The sequence below is a fragment of the Netta rufina genome (genome assembly GCF_964035555.1).
Source record: "Netta rufina genome assembly, chromosome: 3".
Lineage (NCBI taxonomy): Eukaryota > Metazoa > Chordata > Aves > Anseriformes > Anatidae > Netta > Netta rufina.
The window spans coordinates 85,467,609-85,489,856 of NC_140125.1; the positions used below are offsets into that span (position 1 = coordinate 85,467,609).

General features: G+C 36.8%; 1 protein-coding gene across 2 annotated transcripts in view; it reads left to right on the plus strand.

The window, feature by feature from the left end:
• Positions 1–22,248, plus strand: part of PDE7B (phosphodiesterase 7B) — a 177,516-nt gene that overhangs the window by 52,792 nt on the left and 102,476 nt on the right. For both annotated transcript variants that reach the window (XM_084284884.1, XM_084284883.1), the window contains one exon: positions 5,781–5,841. In XM_084284884.1, coding sequence (XP_084141010.1) covers positions 5,781–5,841 — 61 coding nt within the window. The remainder of the gene's footprint in view (positions 1–5,780; positions 5,842–22,248) is intronic.

Sequence of the window (22,248 nt, forward strand, 5' to 3'; positions counted from 1 at the left end):
AGATACTAGAGAACTTTATTCAAGTACTTTTTAAAGGTGATGGGGAAAGGAATGCAATAGAAAAACAGAAATATGAATAAAAGTAGCACTGTGGTGTTTTTTTCCTCTGAGATCTTCCAGTTTTTGATATAAGCACAGAAGCTCTTTGCTTTGCCTTAATATTTTTTTAATCAGATGTGTTTGTGAGTATAGCTTTTAATTCTGATTTCATAAATTGTATGTAGTACTCTGAGAAGGAAGAAAAAGCTCTTTTACCAAAAAATGTTGTTATGCAGAATACAGTTCCTTCCACCACTGGTAACAACAAACCACATTAATTTAAGATTACTTTTAAACAAGAAATCAAATGAATTCTTGAAAAATATTGGACTTAAAATCAAAGTCTAATTAACATATATTTGGAGATATAGTAATTCCTGTCACTTGCAAAAAGATTATCCACTGATTACTGTAATGTTTGGCTGATGATGTATATTAAGTACCTAATTTTATTATTGCAGAAAGTACCTAATTTTATTATATTGAACACCATATTCAGGACATGATGAACAGAACAGAGTAAAGAAACCTATAAACATCATTCCTACTTGAATAACCTTTTAACTGATGAAGCTGGCTTTTCAAAACTTGGTTGTCTGTAGCTTAAAAAGGTCAAAATTCTTCATATTCAAATTTCATGCCAAAAAAGAATTATTACATTTTTAAAACACTATACACTCTAAAATTACTAAAATAGTTAAATGTTAATTATATGCATTTAATAAGTAGAAAATTAACATGCCACTTATTGCAATTCTAATGACAAACATTTCAGACCTCTACTTGCTGAATTTTGTCATAGTCGAGCCTGTTTATTTATTTCAATTTCTTGATTTGCATCTCTCAGCTTAGAATGTGTAATGCACTAACTTAACTTACAGATAGAAGTTAAATTTAATGACTTCAAAAACTTTTTTTTTTTTTCTTTGCTAGAAATCATTTTCTTCACAGCATAAAAAAAAACTAAGGGCATACAGGGCATACTCTGTCTGGGTATATACACTCTTTATTGCTACATATCTCAAGTACTCAAATGCAGGTGGTGTGACCTCAGGCATGCTGGAAATGGAAACCCAACCTATGAATGATCACATAATACTGGAAAAGTAATATGAGATACATAGCTACATTAGCACAACTGACTAGGGTAGATTTTCCATCCACTCTTGGCGTGAACGTTTTTTTCTACCAGTTGTGTCCTACTTTTCTGCAGTTTTGCTTACACTCCTTTGGCATAGAACTCCCGCAGAAGACTTCCTATATTCATTTGTAGTCCACATAATGTCCTGTAAAGAGGTCATCTTGCCTGAGAGATCCCTCCTCCAGCAGTTTTTTAATACAGAAGATTGTGCCTGTGTAACATGGTATTTCCTTTTTCCAACAGGTGGTACTGGGCCATCAGAGCCAAGCAGGCTGGCTTCAAGCCTTCTAATTTATCTCATCAAAGGAACTGAGTTCATTTCATTTTTTATTTTTTTTTCTGAATATCATGTGCTTTCATCCCTGTTCTCTGACTGCAACTATTTCATTTTTCTCTCTTTGTTTTTTAAGCTCTGTTTTTAGCAGCTCCAAGCTGCTCTTTTTACCATTTCAGTTTACCACTTTTCAGCTTATGTAACAGATTCTACACCAGGGTGTGTATCTTATCTCAGGAAAGGGAGTTGAGAGTAGAAAATCCATTAATTTATTTTCTTATCTAAACATAAGTACTTTCTCACATGTATAATGAATTTGAGGCTGCAATTCTGTGTGGAAATGCATCCATGTTACTGAAAATGCTATACTGAAAATATTAACTGAAAGGGGGGAAAAAGCAACCCACCATCTAGTCCAGAATTCAGTGATTCAAGAGCTATGAAACTATAATGAAGATTTGGAGGGGTTGATTTTACTTGTATTTACCCATTTCTTTGTTAAGAAAAAAAATAATTTGATCGCTTCCAAACACATCAGTATTTTGATTTTCAGCAATAAATCCTCCCTCACAAGAATATATGCTATAGTACTTCAGGGGAAGTGAAAGCTGGTGGTATTATTTACAGCATGGAATCTCCTGTAAAATCAGCAGTCCAGCATCCAGGGCTACTTATAACAGGACCAGTCCCATCACTGCTTAACAGTCCTAACCATGAAGTCCACATTGAGATTTAAAAATTCCCACACTTTGAGATCATTTAGATCCAAGAACATGATTTATCATATTTTAGAGAGAAAAACCTTGCAACTTGAATGTTGTTCAGTTATAGGTTAGGTCTATGAATCCATCTGCATTATACATTTCAAGAAATGAAGTTCAGAGGTTGCTGTCCTGTTTGAGTTTATGCTCTTCCTAACTGGATAATATATTTCATGTTTACAGCTCACTACTGATACTCTTACTTATCCAAAATGGGTAAGGAAAACCGATACTTTCTTCCAGACCTGATTGATACGAGTATCAAAACTGCTGCCTTACAAGCAGTAGCTTTGCAGAAGCACAGGATCGCAGAAGTTGTTCTAGGAGCTGTTTGGCCAGACTTTAGAAGGGAGGTCATATTTTTCTCTCATCTTCCCCTAACAGATATATATGGTGATCTACATGCATGCAATAGGTCTGATATGTCCAGAATTATTCTTCCTTTACTTTCTGACTGAATGAATTTAAAAAGTAGAATAACCAGCATCTAATGTCAAATTCCTATTCTTGCTCTGGTGGGTCCACTGCTGACTCTGCAGACAACTTAGAAGTTTACAGAGGAGAATGAGCGCTGCTTTAGTCCCAGTTTGGAAATGGATAGGGAGTGGAGACACTCTTGGCCTCGTCTCTCAGTACCATCCCGGCATACAAGCAGGTGGAACAAACCCAACCCAGAAAGGGAAGTGAGCTGGGCCAGGAAGAAGCTTATCCAGCCCTGGCAGGAATTCGTAACAGCAGTGACACAGTCTCAGTTTAATCCTGAAAATTAAATCCTGAAGTCGGTCCTTACCCTCTCATTCATGGAAAACATTTGGTAACAGCAAAAATGCCTCAAAACCTCTATTTTTCAGATGAACAAAAATGAGCTCCTACTGCAATTCTGTGCCACTTTACACACCCAAGATCCAAACAAATCTTTTTCAGATGCTTTGAGGAGTTTAGTAACAGCTTATTTTTCATCCTATTTATGCACACCTATGAGCTTTCACTGGCATCAGAAATAAAATTGCTGCAGATTTTTTTTCTTGTGATATTTCTAGCTGCAGGGAAAGGAGTAAAAATCTCTTAATGTAGTTGTTTTTGCATGATTTTCAGTCAATTGTGTGGATTGCAGGGATTGACGGAATTCAGATAAGCCTATGAACTTTTATACACTTATCTGAATCCTACTTGCAAAGTTTTCAAAGTTCATCCATCATTATAATAGATCCTGTGGGATGTTAGTGGACTCTGTAGAACATTAGCTGTTTTCCCAGTTTCCTAATACTAAGACTGATAAGTATTGCTAGATATTGTAAGACACCATTTACCAGCCTGAAATGTGATGTTTATGTAAATATGTCTGGAACATACAATACATCTGAGGGACTAAATCAAAAATAACCACAAGTTTTGAAAGAGTGGCTTAAATTCTGGGCTGAGAAAGACAGTGAATTTTGAAGTGCTTTCTTAAATCTATGTTTGTCAAAATATACTGATGGTCATGAAGAAAACACAGGGAAATGTGGAAAAAAAAAAAAAAAGAAAGAAAAAAAAAAAAGAAAAAAAAAAAAAAAGAGCATATCTCAACACTCTTCCCTGAAGAATAAAAAGCAAATTTCTTTGTCGCCTGAGAAGGAGCCTGTATAAGAGCATTTGTAAAAGTAACTTTGAAATGTTGGATACTGTTTCTTTTTTGTAATATGTATGCTCTCCCACCTGTGAAGGCTAGTACAGATGTCTGTTTTCTCTTTTTAGATGTACTGATATATAGAGAGACTGTGCGTAGGAGATGGGCCTTTGTTTGTTTGTTTGTATTTGTTTCAGTATGAGGGAGGTGAAGGTGATTTTAAAAACAGCGAGTTCCAAGTGTGTTATTCACCTATGAAGCTGTTGTTGAGTTACAACTTCTTTGAATCCCTGTTATTTTTTACTTACCTGTACTTACTTTACTTTAACATTATCTGCTGTAAATGGCACTTTTTTAAACCAAAAATAAATAAATAAATAAATAAATAAATAAATAAATAAATAAATAAATAAATAAAAAAGGATGGGAATAACCATTTTGTCTTACATAAAACAGAAAAGCATAAGTGCAGAAAAACAGAAACTGTGTAGGAATCAAGAGAGAAAAGAAGAGAAATGGAAATGGATATTTCTCAGTGATTTTCCCAAACTTGCATCACTGTTCTTTCATTCCTACTTGGTTATAGGTGCTAAAAGCATAAATGAAAATGAACAAGTATGGACCACTTTTATCTATAGAATATGAAGCTGTCCTATATGAGGCTTTTACCTGTAGAATATGAGGTTAATATTAAGCCTATCACAAACTTTGAGTGTACTGATAAAAAAAAGAACCTTTTTTTGGAGAGCCTGAGGCAACCACTCCTGAACTGAGTGGGTTCTGTATGCTGACTTTAATCGGAGCTGGATCAGACCCATGAGCCACATCAATTATGTTCCTGCTGGCAGCTAAACTGACATATCTGTCTGCATAAAAGACTCACAAATGATGCCTCATCTTTGAAAACAACCAAACGTTTTGTATTCTGACCCTAAATCTAATGATGTTCCTTCACTGGATTTGTATCAGGACAGAACATCAGCCCTGATCAAATATATCTACACCTGTGAATATTGTTTTTTAATATTAATTAATATGACAAAACACATTAGCATAGAATCAGAAATTATTTGCACTTTACAAAAATTGGTTTTACTCACATGTGTTACAGAGAGCTCAAATTCAGCAAAATGACAGTTTTCTTTAATTTTAAGAGCTATGTTTTTAAAATAAGCTAATTCTACGGAAATAAAATTTGTTGAATCAGCTTGGCTGAAGAGATGGTCTCTGACAGGAGGGGTTAAAGAATGGACAGTGGAGTGGACATTGGACCAACCATAGTCAAAGCAACAGTATGGAGTGGAATCCTAAACTTAACTGTTTATACACTGAAAGGCTGTGGCTTCATGCTCCTGTCCCTGTCAGTGGCAGATCTGATATACAGGTGATTCACTGTCCTGATCTGCTTGTTCTCTTCACTTGTCCATGCCAGAGATTGCCACATCCTCTACCTTTCTATCATTTCAGTCCTTCACAAAATGATGCTCTGAATCATGGTTAGGAAATGACTGCATTTTTAAAGCCAGCCAAAATAAAAGATACATTTTTGTTTTGTTTTGTTTTCAGCTGGATCATTTCACAGCTCATGGTTAGGGTGCAGCCATGCGACAACTAAATCAGTGTATGGAGGGGGCTGCAATACCAACCAGTGGTAAATGAGGGCCTCCTGCATATTTTGGACCAATGCTAACAAACAGTAACAGAGATGAGGCAGTTGTTTAAGCCATATGTACCTGGTGAATACCTGGTGAATTCCATAGCGTACAGAGTTGACCCATCTTTATCTATTAACAATGTCCATTTTTCCTCTAACTTTGACTACTTGAAATTATTCTGATTTTTGCATTTTATCATCATGTCTCTGAGCATTTCTAGTGCCAAACATAAAGAGATGTATCAGAGGATGAGGATTTAACTAAATATATATTAACTAAATCTTTTTTTTTTTTTTTCCAGAGGTGCGGAGAAATCTCATTTGATAGTCCTGATCAGAATGCCAAATGTGTTCGCATGCTAGGTAAGAGTCTTTTCTCCTCTTGATAATAAGAAGTGTGTGGAAATATGTTTACTTGGAGATTTCCCCTCAAAAGTACATGATAAGTGTTGCGGCATTTATATAGCTAATCCACATGTAGTCCTCATTAATTTATTCCTTACAGGCAATTTTCTGTTACTTAAAGTATATATATATTCCAGTAGCGCCCATCTACATAGATGAAAATACAGCAATACCACACTATAATTGTGACCTCTGATATACTCAAGCCCAGAACCCATATTAAAAAGCTGAAAATCTCTGTAATAGAGCCAGATTTTTGAAATCACCCTGGGGATAATGTGAACTTTTGTAGACTGCACAGCTTTAATATAATGGAGCATTTATGTGCTTTTAAAAAGACTATTAATTTCACAAATATATATCAAAAGCCTCTAGGTCAGGCCTTCAGCTGCATCAATCAGCAAAATTCGCATCATTGTGATCTTACAGATTTGCGCTGGTGTAGCACTTTGCCCATCATTTGCAAAAATTAATATTGAGCAGAAGTGTCTATTCTTTGGAAACAATACACAAATGTTCTGCTATGCTTCATTAATTTCTGTGACCAATTTTAGTGTATTTGCTTGTTCCATCTACAATGGTAGCACTGAAACATTAATAGCACCATTAGTATCACAGCAAAAGTCAGCAGCAAGTGTCTAAAAAAAATAAAAGATAATTTTTTACTCAGAAAAAAATAAAATCATGGAACATTTGCAGGATTAGACTTTAAATTCTGAGTACCTTTCACCTGCCAGGACTGAGATAAATATATGTGGTAAATTAGAGTATCACAGTTAAAAACACAATGACTGAAATAGTCACAATTACAAAAGCTGCAACTGGCAATGCCTAGGAACGTAATTCCCATCTGGGTGCATAGCTGTGTTCTGTAATAACAGATTATGTGGTTTGTTGTTTATATTCATTAAATCCTATTGTCACAATAGACTATAATTGCTGCAGAGGAAATCTGTCATGCCTGTAGTGCACAGATCCCAACAGATGAACTGACACAATGGACCGTAATGATCTGTTACATCAGTGATCCATGGTTAGAGGTTCTTAATGGCACAAGCTGACAGAAAAGATACACTTTTGATCCTTTATCACGTCAACTATAATCTACAGCTAAAATACCGTTGAGTGCATAATACTGTAGCTCTAAGGAAGTTATATGCATGCAAATGTTATTAACCATTAGAAGAAAGAAAAAAAAAAAAAAAGAAAAAAAGAAAAAAAAAAAAGAGATATCAAGAAGAAAAAAAAAATGCCTACAGCTGAAAGTCTTCACAAGTTGGTTTGTTATTTGGTTTGGCATTTTTATAACATTTTGGTCTGAAACTGGGGAGTTTGTCCTTAGTGCAATTTATTCTTTAGGAAGAGTGAAGAGAACGTGATCTTTTTTCCAGTAGACATATTCTTATCTATGTCATCTAGTACGTACATATGCAAGAATAAGAAGTTATACTGTACTCTATAGGGGAACTGCTAGGAATGTAAAATGACTCTAAGGGGTTACACCAAAAGTCAGACTAGCTAGTGGGACTTTCTCAGAGGTGATATCTCTTGTATTTTAAAGTATTTCTCCTGTTAATTTTATGCATCAGTGTCTAATAAATTAAGGACCTTAGTATCCAATATAATACAGGATATTCTATTTCATCCCAAGGTATTCCAAATCATGTACAGAGCTGAGGTTATTCTAAGAGCAAGGGAATACCCGACAACTGGCTCTGTAAGAGGTATGGGAAGTAAAAACTAAATTTGCTCTGAGGGCAGCTGCTGGAAACTAACTTCACTGTCTTGATTTGCCAGAGAAATGTGTGTGGTTCTGGTAGTGTCACAAAGCCAGAGGGGTCCCATGCTGATACTTCTCCTCAACTCTGTGAGGAAGAGCATGAGCCAGAAAATGTAAAAGACCTCAGACTTTGTGTTGAGTGCGTCATGCAGTATCCAATTTCAGATTTTACAGGGGAATTGAATTTCCAAGAGAATGAAAGAAAAATTTTGTCACTGATCAATGCAAAACTGACATTATAACATCTGTGGGTATAACTAATGAACAAAGCACAACATGCCCTCAGAGAGGGGTATCTTTGTTGACTGCACGGTCTTTGAAATGTGCTGAAATCGTCATGCTGTCATTTACTGTAACATTGGCACAGTACTGAAAAAAATCTAGAAGGGCAAGTCCCAGCAGCTGCAAGAGGATAATTATTTTGTACGAAAAGAAAGACAGGAATCTGGAGCACTGACTCTATTTCTTCAGGGATCTTTGACACAAGACCAGTCCATACTTGCAATGGTATATTATCAAGCAGTATTCTAGAATGGTAATAGATGTTTTTGTCAGAAAAGGTTTATATCTGGTTTACACTAGTATTTCTGAGCTTGCTTCAAATTTAAAGATATTTGGAATAACACTAGGCTTGCTAGCATGATTCCAAACTCCTTGAGATTATGGATTGATATGGGTTATGTGAGTGAGGTTCATTTTCCATAAAGGCTGAGGAAGAGAGGTTTTCAGTGAAAGTCTTATTCTATTCCTATCTTCTCACTGTAAATAAGAGAAATAGTAAATAAAGAAATGTCTAAATGCTTACAACGGCTACAGTGAAAGCAGGTAACTTTTCAATGGACTGAATTGATATTGCTTCACATGAGGTTAAGAGCAAAATAATCAATTTAGTGTCTTGTCTTTTAGTATTGGAGTGATGGATATTTATAATCCAAGTGTGAAAAATGACTTGAACAGATAAATTAAATGATCTTCTTAATTTCTACTTCCTGACGATATAATACGTAATGACTGCATGTTATACCCTGGATATGTTTGTTATCAGTGTAATTACATGAACTCAAGTGTTTAAAGAATATGATGTATTCCCCCTTACACTTTATGAGATACAAGTTTCTTTATACTTCTGCATGTTGTACTAGTTAAAGTAAAACAACTTTTGTAACTGTTGCCGAAGAAAGTTGGTCAGTGGCCCATCTTAGCCTTTTGAAGACCTAAACTATCAGATCCTAAACTATCACAGATTTCTGGGTTTTGGCATTTGGCAGTTGAGAAGAATACCATACTGTCAGTATAATTGTGGTGTCAAAGTTTCCCTGGAAGCTCTGAGTCTCTCCAGAGCCTCCAGTAACTCATCAGCATTTCCAATGAAAGGTAGAAAATCTGTACCATTCTGCTTAAATTGGAGTGGTTATCAAGTTAGTGAAGTTGCTTTACCGTGACAAAATTGCTAGATAATTCTGAAATGGATGTCAAAAATCTTTTGCTTTATTCTGCATTCTAGAAGTTAGAACCCTGGGCTCCTCATGCCCGTTACTTGTAATGATTTTGATTTTTCAAATTTTTTTTAATGGTAATTGGCAAATAAATAAATAAATAAATGAGAAAATAACAGGGTATTCTCTATGTGGTTATTAGTTCAGATATTCATACTGTGAACGGCAGAAGGGAACTATCCCTCTCCCTGGAGGGCCCACTGTTGTTTTCAATGGCACAACCTGCAGTAAATTTTTCCCATATGTAGACAAACATTTTCTGGGCTCAGGCATGACCCAATGACGTATCATGCGGAGATAATTGGGTTAGTTTGCTGTGAAAATTGCTGGTTGGATGCCTAAGCTAATTAACTCTGCTGAGAAGAATTGCATACTAGCTTGGAAGAATCCAAAGTTAAGACAACTTAACTTTGTCAGTCTCTAAGATTGGTACAGAAGGACAATGCTCATTCTGAAATATTTTACAATGGTGAAACTTACATTGTGGTGTCTATGTGAAACTTGTTTTACAGTGTCTGTGGTAATTTTGCATTTTCCTCTTAGTCCTGCTGTACTCTATCCTTTATTGCTCTAATGCTATACTTCTTTTAGAGTGGTGTGAAAACTTAGGACAAGAAGCATGTACCCCAGAAATAATCATTGGGAAAAATTGTCTGAGACTTCTGAGAGATAAACATGATTTTCAAATTGCCTGGACCTATGAATTTATAGCCTACAGAGGTGGTCAGCTACCATACTTGCCTGCAAAACATCCATCTATTATGATGCAGAAGAAAAAATGTAGGTCACATGGCTCTTCCAAAGCATAGTGGTCACCTCAGTCAAAGTCAGTTTGTCACTGATACATGACAGTATATTAACCACTCCGACCTAGTAATCTATTTTTTAACTACTCATATTTCCATTTTGTGTAAATGTCTGCAAACTGGAAGATAAACTTCAGTGTATAAATAAATACCAGTTTATATAAGATAGACAGTTATCTTTATATTTGCTATATAGAAAGCAGGCAGGTACACTCATAATAACACTTACAAAATTACATCATCCCATCAGTTCAAATTTGTTCACCCTTACAATGAAGGAAGTGGGATGGAGGATGAAAGCATAATGAGCATGTTACTCTGGTGGACAGTCTCCCACTACCAAATCTGGTCTTTGCTTCTTACTGGAACACTGGGTAGATTTTGAAGAGGTCATGTCTCTTGCTGGTCAACTCTGCTGTCTACAGCAGGTTTTCCAGGGGAAATGTGAATTGCCATCCTTAAGGAACTAGTTATTAAGATGAACACATAAACCTACCAGATGCCCCACGGCAAAAGTTGAGGTGCTTTCTTTTCATTATTGTTAATTCCATACAGACAGGAATAATGTGGATGAGTTTTGTTTCCCTTTTGGTGTAACATTAATCCTTGCAGAAGTAGACAGATTCCTTGCCTAGGAAAAAAAAAAAAAAAGAGCTCATTTTTTGGTATACTTCTGTTATTAAGTATAAGTATCTATTAAGCATCTAAAGAGACTTACAGATAAAGAAATCAGCATTTGGCCATGAAATGAGTTTCATGGAACCAGCTTCAGTGGTAGTGGCACTTTGCCCACAGCAGAAAACCACCACACATTTGAACAGAGTTGGCAGCTGCAGCTTAAGAGAGAGACGTTACTGGAATAACAACTGTGTTGAAAGCCAGGACTGAGGGGTACTGGCAAGGCTCTGGCTGGCTGGCCTCTAGCTTACATAACTACTGAACTCACCTTTGCTGGGAAAAAAAAAAAAAAATCTATTTATATTTGCTTTGAGAAACCTAATCAGGTGAGTAACCATATTACTGAGTGGAAAAATTAAATATTTAATAGTTAATGTGTCGATTCACCTTGAAATAGAGGGAGAAAAAGAAATGAGACAGCTAATCAAATGGTTCTGCAATGGTCAAAGTTTACAGCTTTGAAAGCTTTCTGTAGTCCGCACTGACATAATGTGAAATGTGACGCTATATCTCTTGTACATGCAAAACTTCTGCTGAAACTGATAGGCATTCATGACCAATGGTGTTCTAAATAGCCAAATACACCAACTATTTATATCCCAGTCATCGAAGACTTACACGTGCACTTGACCTTATGCAGACTAAGTATGCTGTCTATGCAAGTGACTTGAGAATAAGCACATGAATTAATCATTGTAAAATTGCAATATGTTATGGGAAAAAGGCCTCAAATCTTCTCTGACTAGCAAGATATCTTTATTTGTTGCTAAGCTGCCTATTGGGATTAATCAGAACTTTATGTTTGGGGGGGGAGGCTTAGGATGTCTGCTACAAAAAGATATGTTCCTATTCCATGAGCAGTTTTCAACACAGAATGAATGGAAGACATTTTTTCCACTCTAAAGCAATGGTATGAATGTGTACAGAAAGATAAACACAATGTCTCTTTTTGGTATCTTGTTAATGTAGATAAATTCAGAAGTAAACATAAAAGCCCATGCGAAGAGCTCTTCACTTGTATTTTGTACTGTAACTGCCAAGGAAAGTCTCTCTACTAGAAATTTATTAGGATGAGAACAGTACGATGTAGGTACGATCTCTGGAACTGTAGTTCTTCCTCAGTCAAGTAGACAAAAGGTAGAGATTGTCAAATATTGCAGTGTATAAACACACTTAAAAATAACACTTAACTCATGATCCAGCAATTATGTTTGTACACACATTCAAAAAGTGGTATCTCTGTAACCTTACTCCCATCAAAACAGAGGCTAACTGCTTCTCTGTGCCACTTCACTTAAGGCCTCCTCCCTGGTTGATTGTCTCTTCCCGAAATGCAGTATTTTATGAGTCTCACCTGCTTTCTTCAAGAGCACTCATTATTTGTTCACCGCAGTGGTGCAGAGGAGGCTACATGCATCAGGCTGTGCCTTGTCTGGAAGGCCCTAGTCGGGATGCCAGGCTGCCTACGTTTGAGAGTAGCTTGGACACAGAAAGCGGCAAACTGGTGGGCACGAGGCTGCAACAGAGACTCTTTTGTCAAGGGGTTGACAGTGTACACATGCTGTCATGGTGCCACTTCATCACTGTGTTGTGGTTTCATGCTAAACAAGTAGGAACTCTTTGCCTTTATTTATCATGAGTTTTATGCCCCACACCACAAAGAATGTAAATATCAAACCCATCTTCTAGTTTCATGACAATTAGATTAACTTGGTTAAGAAATTATAAAAAATATATATATGTATACAGATAAATTAAATTTTCTGAGGTCCTTAGAATATTTTTTGAAAGTTTTCTAATTCCATGTCAGTATTGCAGTAATTTTGATTTAATTACTATTTTAGGTGATTATATAGCCTGGTAGCTAAGTGACAGCAATCACCTGTTTATCCTGTTCTGTCCTGTAAATCAGGTCAGACTGAAACCACTTGTCTTGACAGTATTACACTTTTCACAAGGGTACTGAAGGAGACAAAAACTGACATTGGCATTTTGTGTAGGCATATAAAATGCTTTTCTAATTTTTTTTTTCCCCAATCACTTAAATACTAACTTGAACAGTTACAGATCTATCCTATGTCTGAGCTTGGTACATTTCTCATGGGGGTGTCAGGGGACCTGGAGGGAACACAGTAATAAGGAAGTCATGCATTAGGATTTGACACTGACTTTAGGATGCAAACATACCACTATGGCCTTCTGTAAAAAGGGGAGTTGCTCTGCTGCTCGTGTCTACAGAAGCCATTCATTGGAACCAGAGGATTCAGCTGAGGTACTAAAGCTCAAGAAATGATCACAAAATTAAAAACATTCCAAAAAAAAACCACAGGACCCACTTTTTTCTTTGATGGGTACACCAAGCTAAAGGCAACACAGCCTGGGGTTAGGCACTGTCTGTTCTACTGTTCTACCTATTGACCCCACACAGGGAAAAATGATGGGTATAGCTCCGGGAAGATAGCAAATAAACCTATGGCTAGCACTCCGCCTGGGGGAGCACATACATGTAACACAAGGAAAATCCCAAGTTTTGCTTCCCAGACCCCCTCCCTTATTATTACCTTTTTTTTTTTTTTAATAGACACTTCTTAGATAGAGTAGAGAAACAGTTGCTTGACTGATTTACAAATGATGATCTCATATCTTATTTCATGGTATTTGTCACATGAGTTACTGCTTATCCCCTGCTGGAAAAAAGATTTCAAGCACCTATTCAGTTTGCTGCTTCACAGTTTGATTTTTTCTCATGCCTAACCTTGTGCCTAAACATGGACTGCATTCACGTAATTTCCCATCTTCTTTGTCCAAACTGTTATGAGTGGGATGTGTTCACCCAAAGTACGTGGTGTACAGAAAAGTGCTGTGACTAATACTGCTGTAATAATTCTCTCTCACAAAATGGGAAAGTGGATAAGAAACAATTTAGAGATGTTAATGGGACCAAACTGGAAAGTAAAACACTTACCCACAGTTTTGCAACCAACTATGCCTTTATGATAGCATAGGTATAATAATATGTCCATATGTAGTATTTCCAAACTTTCATTTAAATTGTTCAAATTCGTATTTTGTGGTTTGAACTCATCTCTAGCAATTAATCTTTGTTTCTTTAATTATTACTTCATGATACCTTGTAATTTCACAGTCTCTGCAATTTCCTACAGATTACTAGGTAGCTACCCTGAGTAAGAGTGATTTATGTCTGAGAAAGCCGTAGAGTTCTTGTGCTCACAAGCTATCAGTCCCTGGTTTTAAATGTTTGTAAGCTTCTCAGCTTGAGAATACATTTTCCCATATTATTCTCTGCTCTATATTATAAAAAATGTCTCATTGTATCTTGGACATAAACAAATTTGCTGTTCTGAAATGATGTTAATAATTTTATCATTCTTGCTAAGAACAGGGAGTATATTATTTGTAGGATTTTTTTTTCACCTTTAATATCATAAAGAAAAAACTACAAAATCAAATGCCTGATATTCTTTGGCCTTGCTAGCTAGGTAACTAGCTTTCCTTGTTGTCTTTAGTTTCCTTTCTCTGTTTTATAAAATTATAATTTCTAATCTATATCTGTTTCTTTCCTATGCATGTCATACTCCTCAAAGCTTTAAGTTGATGTCTTAGATCATCCCTTGATCATCAAACTACTTAAGCAAGTATTTACATATTCTTACTGAAGCCAAAATATGCGTAGGCTGAAAAATGTTCCAGTGCACGGATCAGTCACAGTGTCTAGCACTGTGCTTGCTCAAGCCCTGATCAGATCCAAATACTTAAGGCTCTGGGCTCATGAAATCATGGAGTGTGACTCTGAATATTATGAGAACTCGATTTAGCAACAAGAAATGGAATTTCTGAATCTCAAATGTCCATTTCAAGAGATTACTCTATTTCTTGCAGAAGACTTTGGAGAGTATCACTTTATTACTGTATTTCCCTTATAGGGCATTCTTCTCACTACACAGATGAAATAACGCTAAAGATGGTTGGGATAGTTGTCATCTGACAAATCTATAAATAATATTAATAATTAAAAAAAAAAAAATCTACAGCCAGCATCTGATCTTCCCTTCTGTAGTCAGAAAGAATAGAAAGACAAATTTCCTTAACACTCAGCTCATTGCAAAGCAGATGTCTAAAACTGGTTCGAGGAATCCTGCTGAAAGAGTGCCTGTTTCTCCCTGCTACTGCTAAGGAAGTTTCTAAGTTTTCAGCATATTTGTAGTAATGTAGATAGCAAATTGTATTTATTTATTGAATTATTTTTTTTCTCATTGCTTTTCTGAAGTCTTAGTTTCTCCTTCTCTTGTGTGACGTAGCTGGAGGATCTCCCCTGATATCTGAATAGCTCCTGAATTTTAGTTGAATAAAGTTGAAAGCATGATAAAAGACTTTTCAGAACTCTGAGGGGTGTAAATTGGCCTGATGGTCACAATGTCCTGTGAGTAGAAAACTCAACAGTGTCACAGAATGTTTGGATGTGAAGACTGAATTCAACCAATAATATGTAAAATATGTTTTTGATTTTCACACCATTTCAAACGCAAATGTTATCCCATGGAAACTTTTCTAAGGATGGTACTCCATAGCCTGTTGTAGATGGTGTCTCTACATTTGTGTTTTCAATGTTACCCCAATTTACTTCAGCCTTCTGTTTGTATTGTGGAGCAGTCTCTTTATGCACAAAATGGACTCCTTTCACATGAAATAAAGCAAGCTACATGCTCTAGGAGCGCTTCTAGTGCATTCTAGCTGCTGGTAGATGTTTAGTCCATAGGAATATGTTAGAAATAGGCCAAACTAAATCCTCCAAACCATATACAGCACAGACATTGGGTCTTCAGCACCAGCTGTTTGATTCTGCTCTTGTGTTGTTCTGCTTGTTTCTATGAACCTTGCCAGAGTCGACATCAGTTGTAGCTCTAACCCTTGGCTGCTCTAATACACAGATTCCTGTATCCACACAGTGCTTTCAGGACCATTCACTCCATTCAGCTATGGTTTAACTGAAGATGCAAAGAATGTAGATAAATTGTAATTTAAATGGGCTTTGAGCATGTGTTTTCCTGGATATTGCTTACCTGCTTCCGGTATACATGCCATCAATTTGTGCATGCAACCTAGAACCTAATTAGGTGTTTCTTGTACTCTGAAATGAGGACAAGTTCATGAGGAATGGCAAATGTGATTTAACACAATGTGAAATGCTATCCTTATTAAAACCTAAGGTAAAATGTCTTTTAACTGTAGGTCAGGATTTCACACCAAGTTTATAGATGAATACAGAGCAAATCTAATTTAACACTTAATTCAAATGAATTAATAATATTCCAGGCCTTTGTTTATTGGCATGAACTAATGAAATCCTCACATTTTATGCATGCATATACAAGATGTAAATTAATATTGTAGCATCTTACATATATATATTTATATATAACAAACAGTGCTAATGAAAAGAACTCAGAAATGCTAGCATCATACACTTTATAAGTAGAAATTTCTTGAAAGAAATTTATAGAAAGAAAGCAAGGACTAATGGTCTAGAATTGACATCTCCCTCTGAAAATAGAGTTGGTCATATACTGACATCAAAGTCATATAACATCATCAAAACAAGAAATATATTATCATGGTGATAACAGAAGAGAGATTTATTTTCAGTGTCTTTCAACCAATTAGATAACAGTAGATAAAGATAGGTTCTACAGATATAAGTATTTTTGTCCTGTTGTTGTTATTAAGTACTATTTGAAATCACTGACATCATCTTTAAAGGAAGCTTCTGTATTTTTGCTCCATGAACTGTGTTTCAGGTTTTTACAGAAGTAGAAAGACACATTTATAGTTAAGGTACATGACTGGGCACTTCATCAAGTCTCAGAATGTGCTGGCACTTTGATCATTGAGACAGGCATTTATCAAGAGACAGGTCATTGTTTGTCTAAGGAAAAGACAGAAAATGTACCTCCCTCTGTTCTAACAGCCCTGAAAGGACTTTCTAATGGAAACTAATGTCTTTAACTATAGGTTTCCACAATTTCGTATTTACAGACTTGGGTCAGTATCTGCCATGCAACAAAATCATAGTTAAATTGGTATTATCTTGCTTTGCTATGGAAACCTCAGGTCAAGTTGCCAATACATCCGGACATTCTGTTAATGTTCAAATAAAATTATGGAATGAGTTGGGAGGATAAGAAAGTAAGCAAAGGGGTAGAAAAAATTGAGTTCTCAGTAGCCACACGATGCAGCATCAATAGCAGTCACTGACAGAGCTCTGCTGGAAAAGGAAGATGAATGGGCAGATGCTCCATTGTAATTTCTTCCTATCAGCAGAGAGCATAACACAGGCATTAATCCACTGGTTTAATCAGAGGTAATAACATGTCCAGGGAGCTACCACTTCCAAGATGCAAGTGCAATTGCTGTCATTGTACATTTGTTCTAAAGGGTTCTTTAGGCAAGTGCATGTCACAATATTTTAGAAGCCAAAAGAATCCAAGTTTATGTGACTTTAATTATTAACATATTTCACTTTTCTTAAAAAGAAGGAATGGAAGCATCATAAATCACGATGTCTAATCTCATTTATTTTCTGTTGTTTGAGAACAGCACTCAGGGTGTTTGAAGTCTGTGTATTATTTGTTTCACGGGAGAAAATGACATTATAATAACCCTCAGAACAGTTTGGAGAGAAAATTCTGTTGGTTTTGGATATTTTTTATTTTAATCCAATCCAGTTTCTCTGTGCCAAGAAAGAATCTGTGTTTGGTTTAAGCAGAACCATCTTAGATACCACAGTTGCTTCAAATTGTGCAGCTCATTGAGACAAAACAAAAAGTCTCTTGATAATTGATGACTGAATAAACAAAGAGGAAACTGAAGGCAGATGTGTGCTGGAAAGCTTTTTGAAATCCTACGATGGGATGGGGGAGAGTTTGATTTTGTTTTTAATCAGAAGCACCACAATTCTCTCTTTAGCCTGAACATTTCCTCCTTGACATTTTTTGTTCTTAATCTGTGTTGGGGAGGGCGTTGCTGATGTTTAATTTTAAGTGAATTTCCAGTAGTAAATCTAGAAAGGTTTTAGGCTGGCAGCTGTGCAGATTCAAGCTCTCCCTCTGCAAAACAGGCTCTGAAGAGGGAACAGCATAAATCCTTCTAATACTGTCCTGCCAGAAAGCTTCTTCCTCGACATGGAAAGATCATCTGTAGGAATTACTAAACTACTAGCATCTTCATCTGTCTGTTTTTTATATTCTTTCTGAAACTGCCTGAAAAGTAGTGAGATGTGCTGCAGGATCTCCTATTATGGACACATTGAAATCCCTTGGTAGGAGCAACACCAGAAGGACAGGTCCACATAAGCACAGGCCACGATTCAGCTCCTGTCTTCATTTCTCCTGCCCCTATCCCAGCTTCTCTTCTACTCAAAAACTCCCTTGCCTTTGATACATGTCTAAGCTGTCTGTAAAAAGTTTCTTCAGACATAGTTGACAAAAACTGTCTTCTTGAAATTGGATTGTGTTATTACACTTCAGTAAAAGATGAAAAATTGAGAGCGAAATGCAACAACTTCAAGTGAAAAACCTTTGGCCAGTAACTAGATTCAGACTCAGAAGAGTGCTATGGCATTTTACTGATGTGGTCACTGTTTGGTCTTTTATGTGGGATGTGCATCACCATGTCTGTCAATGAGTTACTCCAGCATATGACAGGAGCCCCTGGTGACACCTCACAGCAGGAACAGCTTGTCTGAATCACATCAGTCACAGAGGAAAACAGGATAATGACATAGACATGCTAAAGTTCACCTGAGGAATTCCGACGGCATCTCTGAGTCAAATTTTACCAGGTGGCAACTGAAATTTTGTCTGTGGGAGTAAATGAGGACTAGCTTTCTCTAAAAAATAGAAACAGTCACTGCAGAGTTCAGAAACTTTTGACTATATATATATATATATATATAGTAGCCAAAAATTCAGTATTCCACCACGTTTCTTGTTTGAGCTTTTTCACAGAGATCTAGTAGGTTGGATCTTTATGCAAATGCAGTGATCCAGCTTTGTGGTAATAATTTACCTGACATTAAGTAAGATGGAGTTGAGTTAACACATGGACATGGATGACATAATGGGAATGATGGAGTTGATTTAGAAAGTGCCCACATCAATGCTAGGTCAGTGCTATTGTGTTGTTTGTGAGTGCCCTACTGATGGAGGAGCTGGCTGCTAGATGAGATAAAAACTTTGCTCTTAGTTCCCTGTGCTCATTGATGACGCTGTGGTATATATTTTGTGAAAGCAGCTATTATGACACTCTAAGAAAGGACTTCTTCAGTTGTAAAATAAGTAACTTGGTCTTTCATTCTCTTTATTTCTTGGTGCAATGTGTGGCAACACATTATTCTAAATCAGATTAAATTGGGCAAGGGACAAGAATGAAGGAGGGTTTTAGTCATCCTACCCCCTCTTCAATTGGCCAATGCAACAGCTGCTCCCATGTTCCTGTGAGTGCTGCTGTACGAACACTTGACAGTTAGCCTTTAATTATAATATATAAAAAAAAAAAATAGGTTGTTTTTAATCAGCTTTCCCAAAGCTAGGCTATCAAAATGAGTGCATCAGCCTTGGTAGAACAGTTTTTATCTGTATTTTCCCCTACCCTCATAAAGCTACCCTAAGGTCTTGGCTGGTATGTAACACAAGACTTTGTGGCAAGATATTTGTAATTTCTCCTAGGGGAATTATCACATCAATTTGTCTCTAAGTCCCAGCGTATCTGAGACATGCAAATGTCAATTCAAAGGGTAAGCTCAAATATGTATCCACCAAGTAAAGTGGCAAAACTGGAATGGGGAATTGGCAGGTTCTGTCTTCTATAGTTACCAAGTATTGAAACAGTCACTCTAGTCACAGCAGGGCTTTGCAAGCATCTGCATATACCTTATCGGCCAATTAGGGAAAGAATATGAAGAAACTAATGACAAACTGTCCCTGTTCACTTGAGGACTCTCACTCCTGCATTTCATTTTGCTCACAAGCACTTGACCAACTGTTAAACCACAGAGAGTTACTGTAAATTCAGTCTAAATTGAAAATAAATAAATAAAATAATCACTTTAAAAGACAAAAAAAAAAAAAATTAATTACGGCATAATCTGTTCCAAATAAAATTCCGTACTACTGAAGAAGCATTTCTACACTATGGTCTCTGAACCTGGAGTCCCCATAAAGTCATGTAATGAAATGCAAGAGCAGCCTGTGAAGTACAGATGAGATACCCATTCTCCCACATCACAACTGTGACACTACAGTCTTCACACTCTTGCACATATGTACAACACAAACTTTGAATTTATGTTACACAATGACACAACATCAGCAGGGAGCAGACAGGGTGGTCCTGCTCAGCTCACTTCACATTTTGGTGGGAGCTACAGGTTGTGGAAGAAGCATTGCCTCAGGCAGAAAGTGAAATTGAATCTGTCCCTCCTCATGGATAACTCATGAAAATCATAGAACAGGGTGGTTTGAGTTGGAAAAGACCTTAAAGACCATTAAATTCCAACCCCTTTGCCACTGGCAGGGACACCTACCACTAGGCCAGGTTGCTCAAAGCCCCATCCAGCCTGGCCTTGAACACTTCTAGGGATGGGGCATCCACAGCTTCTCTGGGCAACCTGTGCCAGTGCCTCACCACCCTCAGAGTAAAGAATTTCTTCCTAATATCTATACTAAATCTCCCCTCTTTTAGTTTAAAACCATTTCCCCTTGTCCTATCACAAAACTGCCTGACAAAGAGTCTCTCCTCAGCTTTTCTGTAGGCCACCTTTAGGCACTGGAAGGTCACAATACGGTCTCCCCAGAGCCTTCTCTTCTCCAGGCTGAACAACCCCAACTCCCTTGGCCTGTCTTCACAGGAGAGGTGCTCCCTTGATCATCTTTGTTGTCCCCCTCTGGACTCATTCTAATATGGGCTGCAGGCCCCAAACCTGGGTGCAGGTAGAGTCTCACAAGAGCAGAGCAGAGGGAATTACCTCCCTTGTTCTGCTGGCCACACTCCTTTTATGCAGCCCAGGATACGGTTGGCTTTCTGGGCTGTAAGCACACATTACCAGCTCATGTTGAGCTCCTCATCAACCAAAACCCCAAAGTTCTTCTCCTAAGGACTTCTCTCAATCCATTCTCTACCCAGCCTGAATTTGTGCTTGAAAATTCTTATCTACTATGTAAATTCCATGCGCAGTTTTATTATTATATAAATGGAACATATTTTTATATACAGAATGTTTGTGGGTTTTTTTTTCCTGATCATATTTTTAATGGCCACCACTGGAGTCCGTGATGAGCTGCAACTTGTACCTGGTGTGCACCAGCCAGGCTGGACTGAACACAAGTAGACTCTGATAGATGAATGCTTCATGGCTGATGCAAGTAGGATGCAAACAGGAAAATAGCAGTATTTTCTGAGATCTGCCCCAATTTGAGATGCTTCTGGGCATACTTATATTCAGATCTTTCAGACACCTACTGGGTTTTATGGTTAAAAGCATGAAAGCAAACAAGAAATTTGTAACAGGCACAGTGATGAAGCATTTTCAATGTCAAACAAAAGCTAAGGGTGAATTTTCAGGGTCTTACCCTTGGATTTAATCACAAAATCTTATCAGGAATTCCTAAGTCCCATTTCAGGAACATTTTTTTTTGATCTAGTCCTTAATATCTTGATGGCCTATTGCATGCTTTCACAGTCAGTAAGAAACAGACAGATAGGTCTCATCTGCAATAACTACACATGGCAGCTGTAGAATGCTACTGATCATCAACAGTCTTCAATTATTAATAAAATTTTTTTTAGCCATTAGTTAAAAGCTTCTTTTTTTCTGGGAAAGGCCTGGGAAGATAATTTTTCTTTCTAGCAGTGGATGTTTTTAAAGTAATAACCCACAATTTAAACCAGATTTAAATATATTAAATGCAAATCCACAGATAATTTGCACATTATATAGCTAAATTGCTAAATAAATAACATATCAAATAACTGTTTCTTTTAAAGAATATCCCAAAAACTTCTGTCAGGATATTCATGCCTTGTTTTTCTACTCTATAAAACTGTTCTTATTCTAACGCAGTACAAAATGTTTCTGGACAAACTTCATTCACGTTATCTGCTAATCCATTCTTAGGAAGTTTTTTAATGATAACACCTGCTGTTATAACAACAATTTTCAGTCTTTATTACTTATGGGATCTAGGGCTAATCAGAAATGTAATGTTTCACTGTATTTGAAAGTGATTGATCCCAGTATATAAAAAGAATTTTTTTCCCCACTGCAAGATATTTCAGCTTTTATACTTTGCAGCTCCTGGTATTAACAAGAACCTGGAATGAAATCAGTGCAAATCAGAAATATGCACTGAAGATTTCCTATATGTATTTGCTGCTTTGTCTCTCACAGGAGAGCCTGCCCCTGCATTCCCCAGCTACATTATCACACACTATAAAGGAAGAAGTGCAATGAATGCAGTCAGCTTATTCCCCCCAGGAGTTCCCTCTGGTAGAGTATGTCAAAGTACTCCCAGCCGTCAGTCTGTCAGGT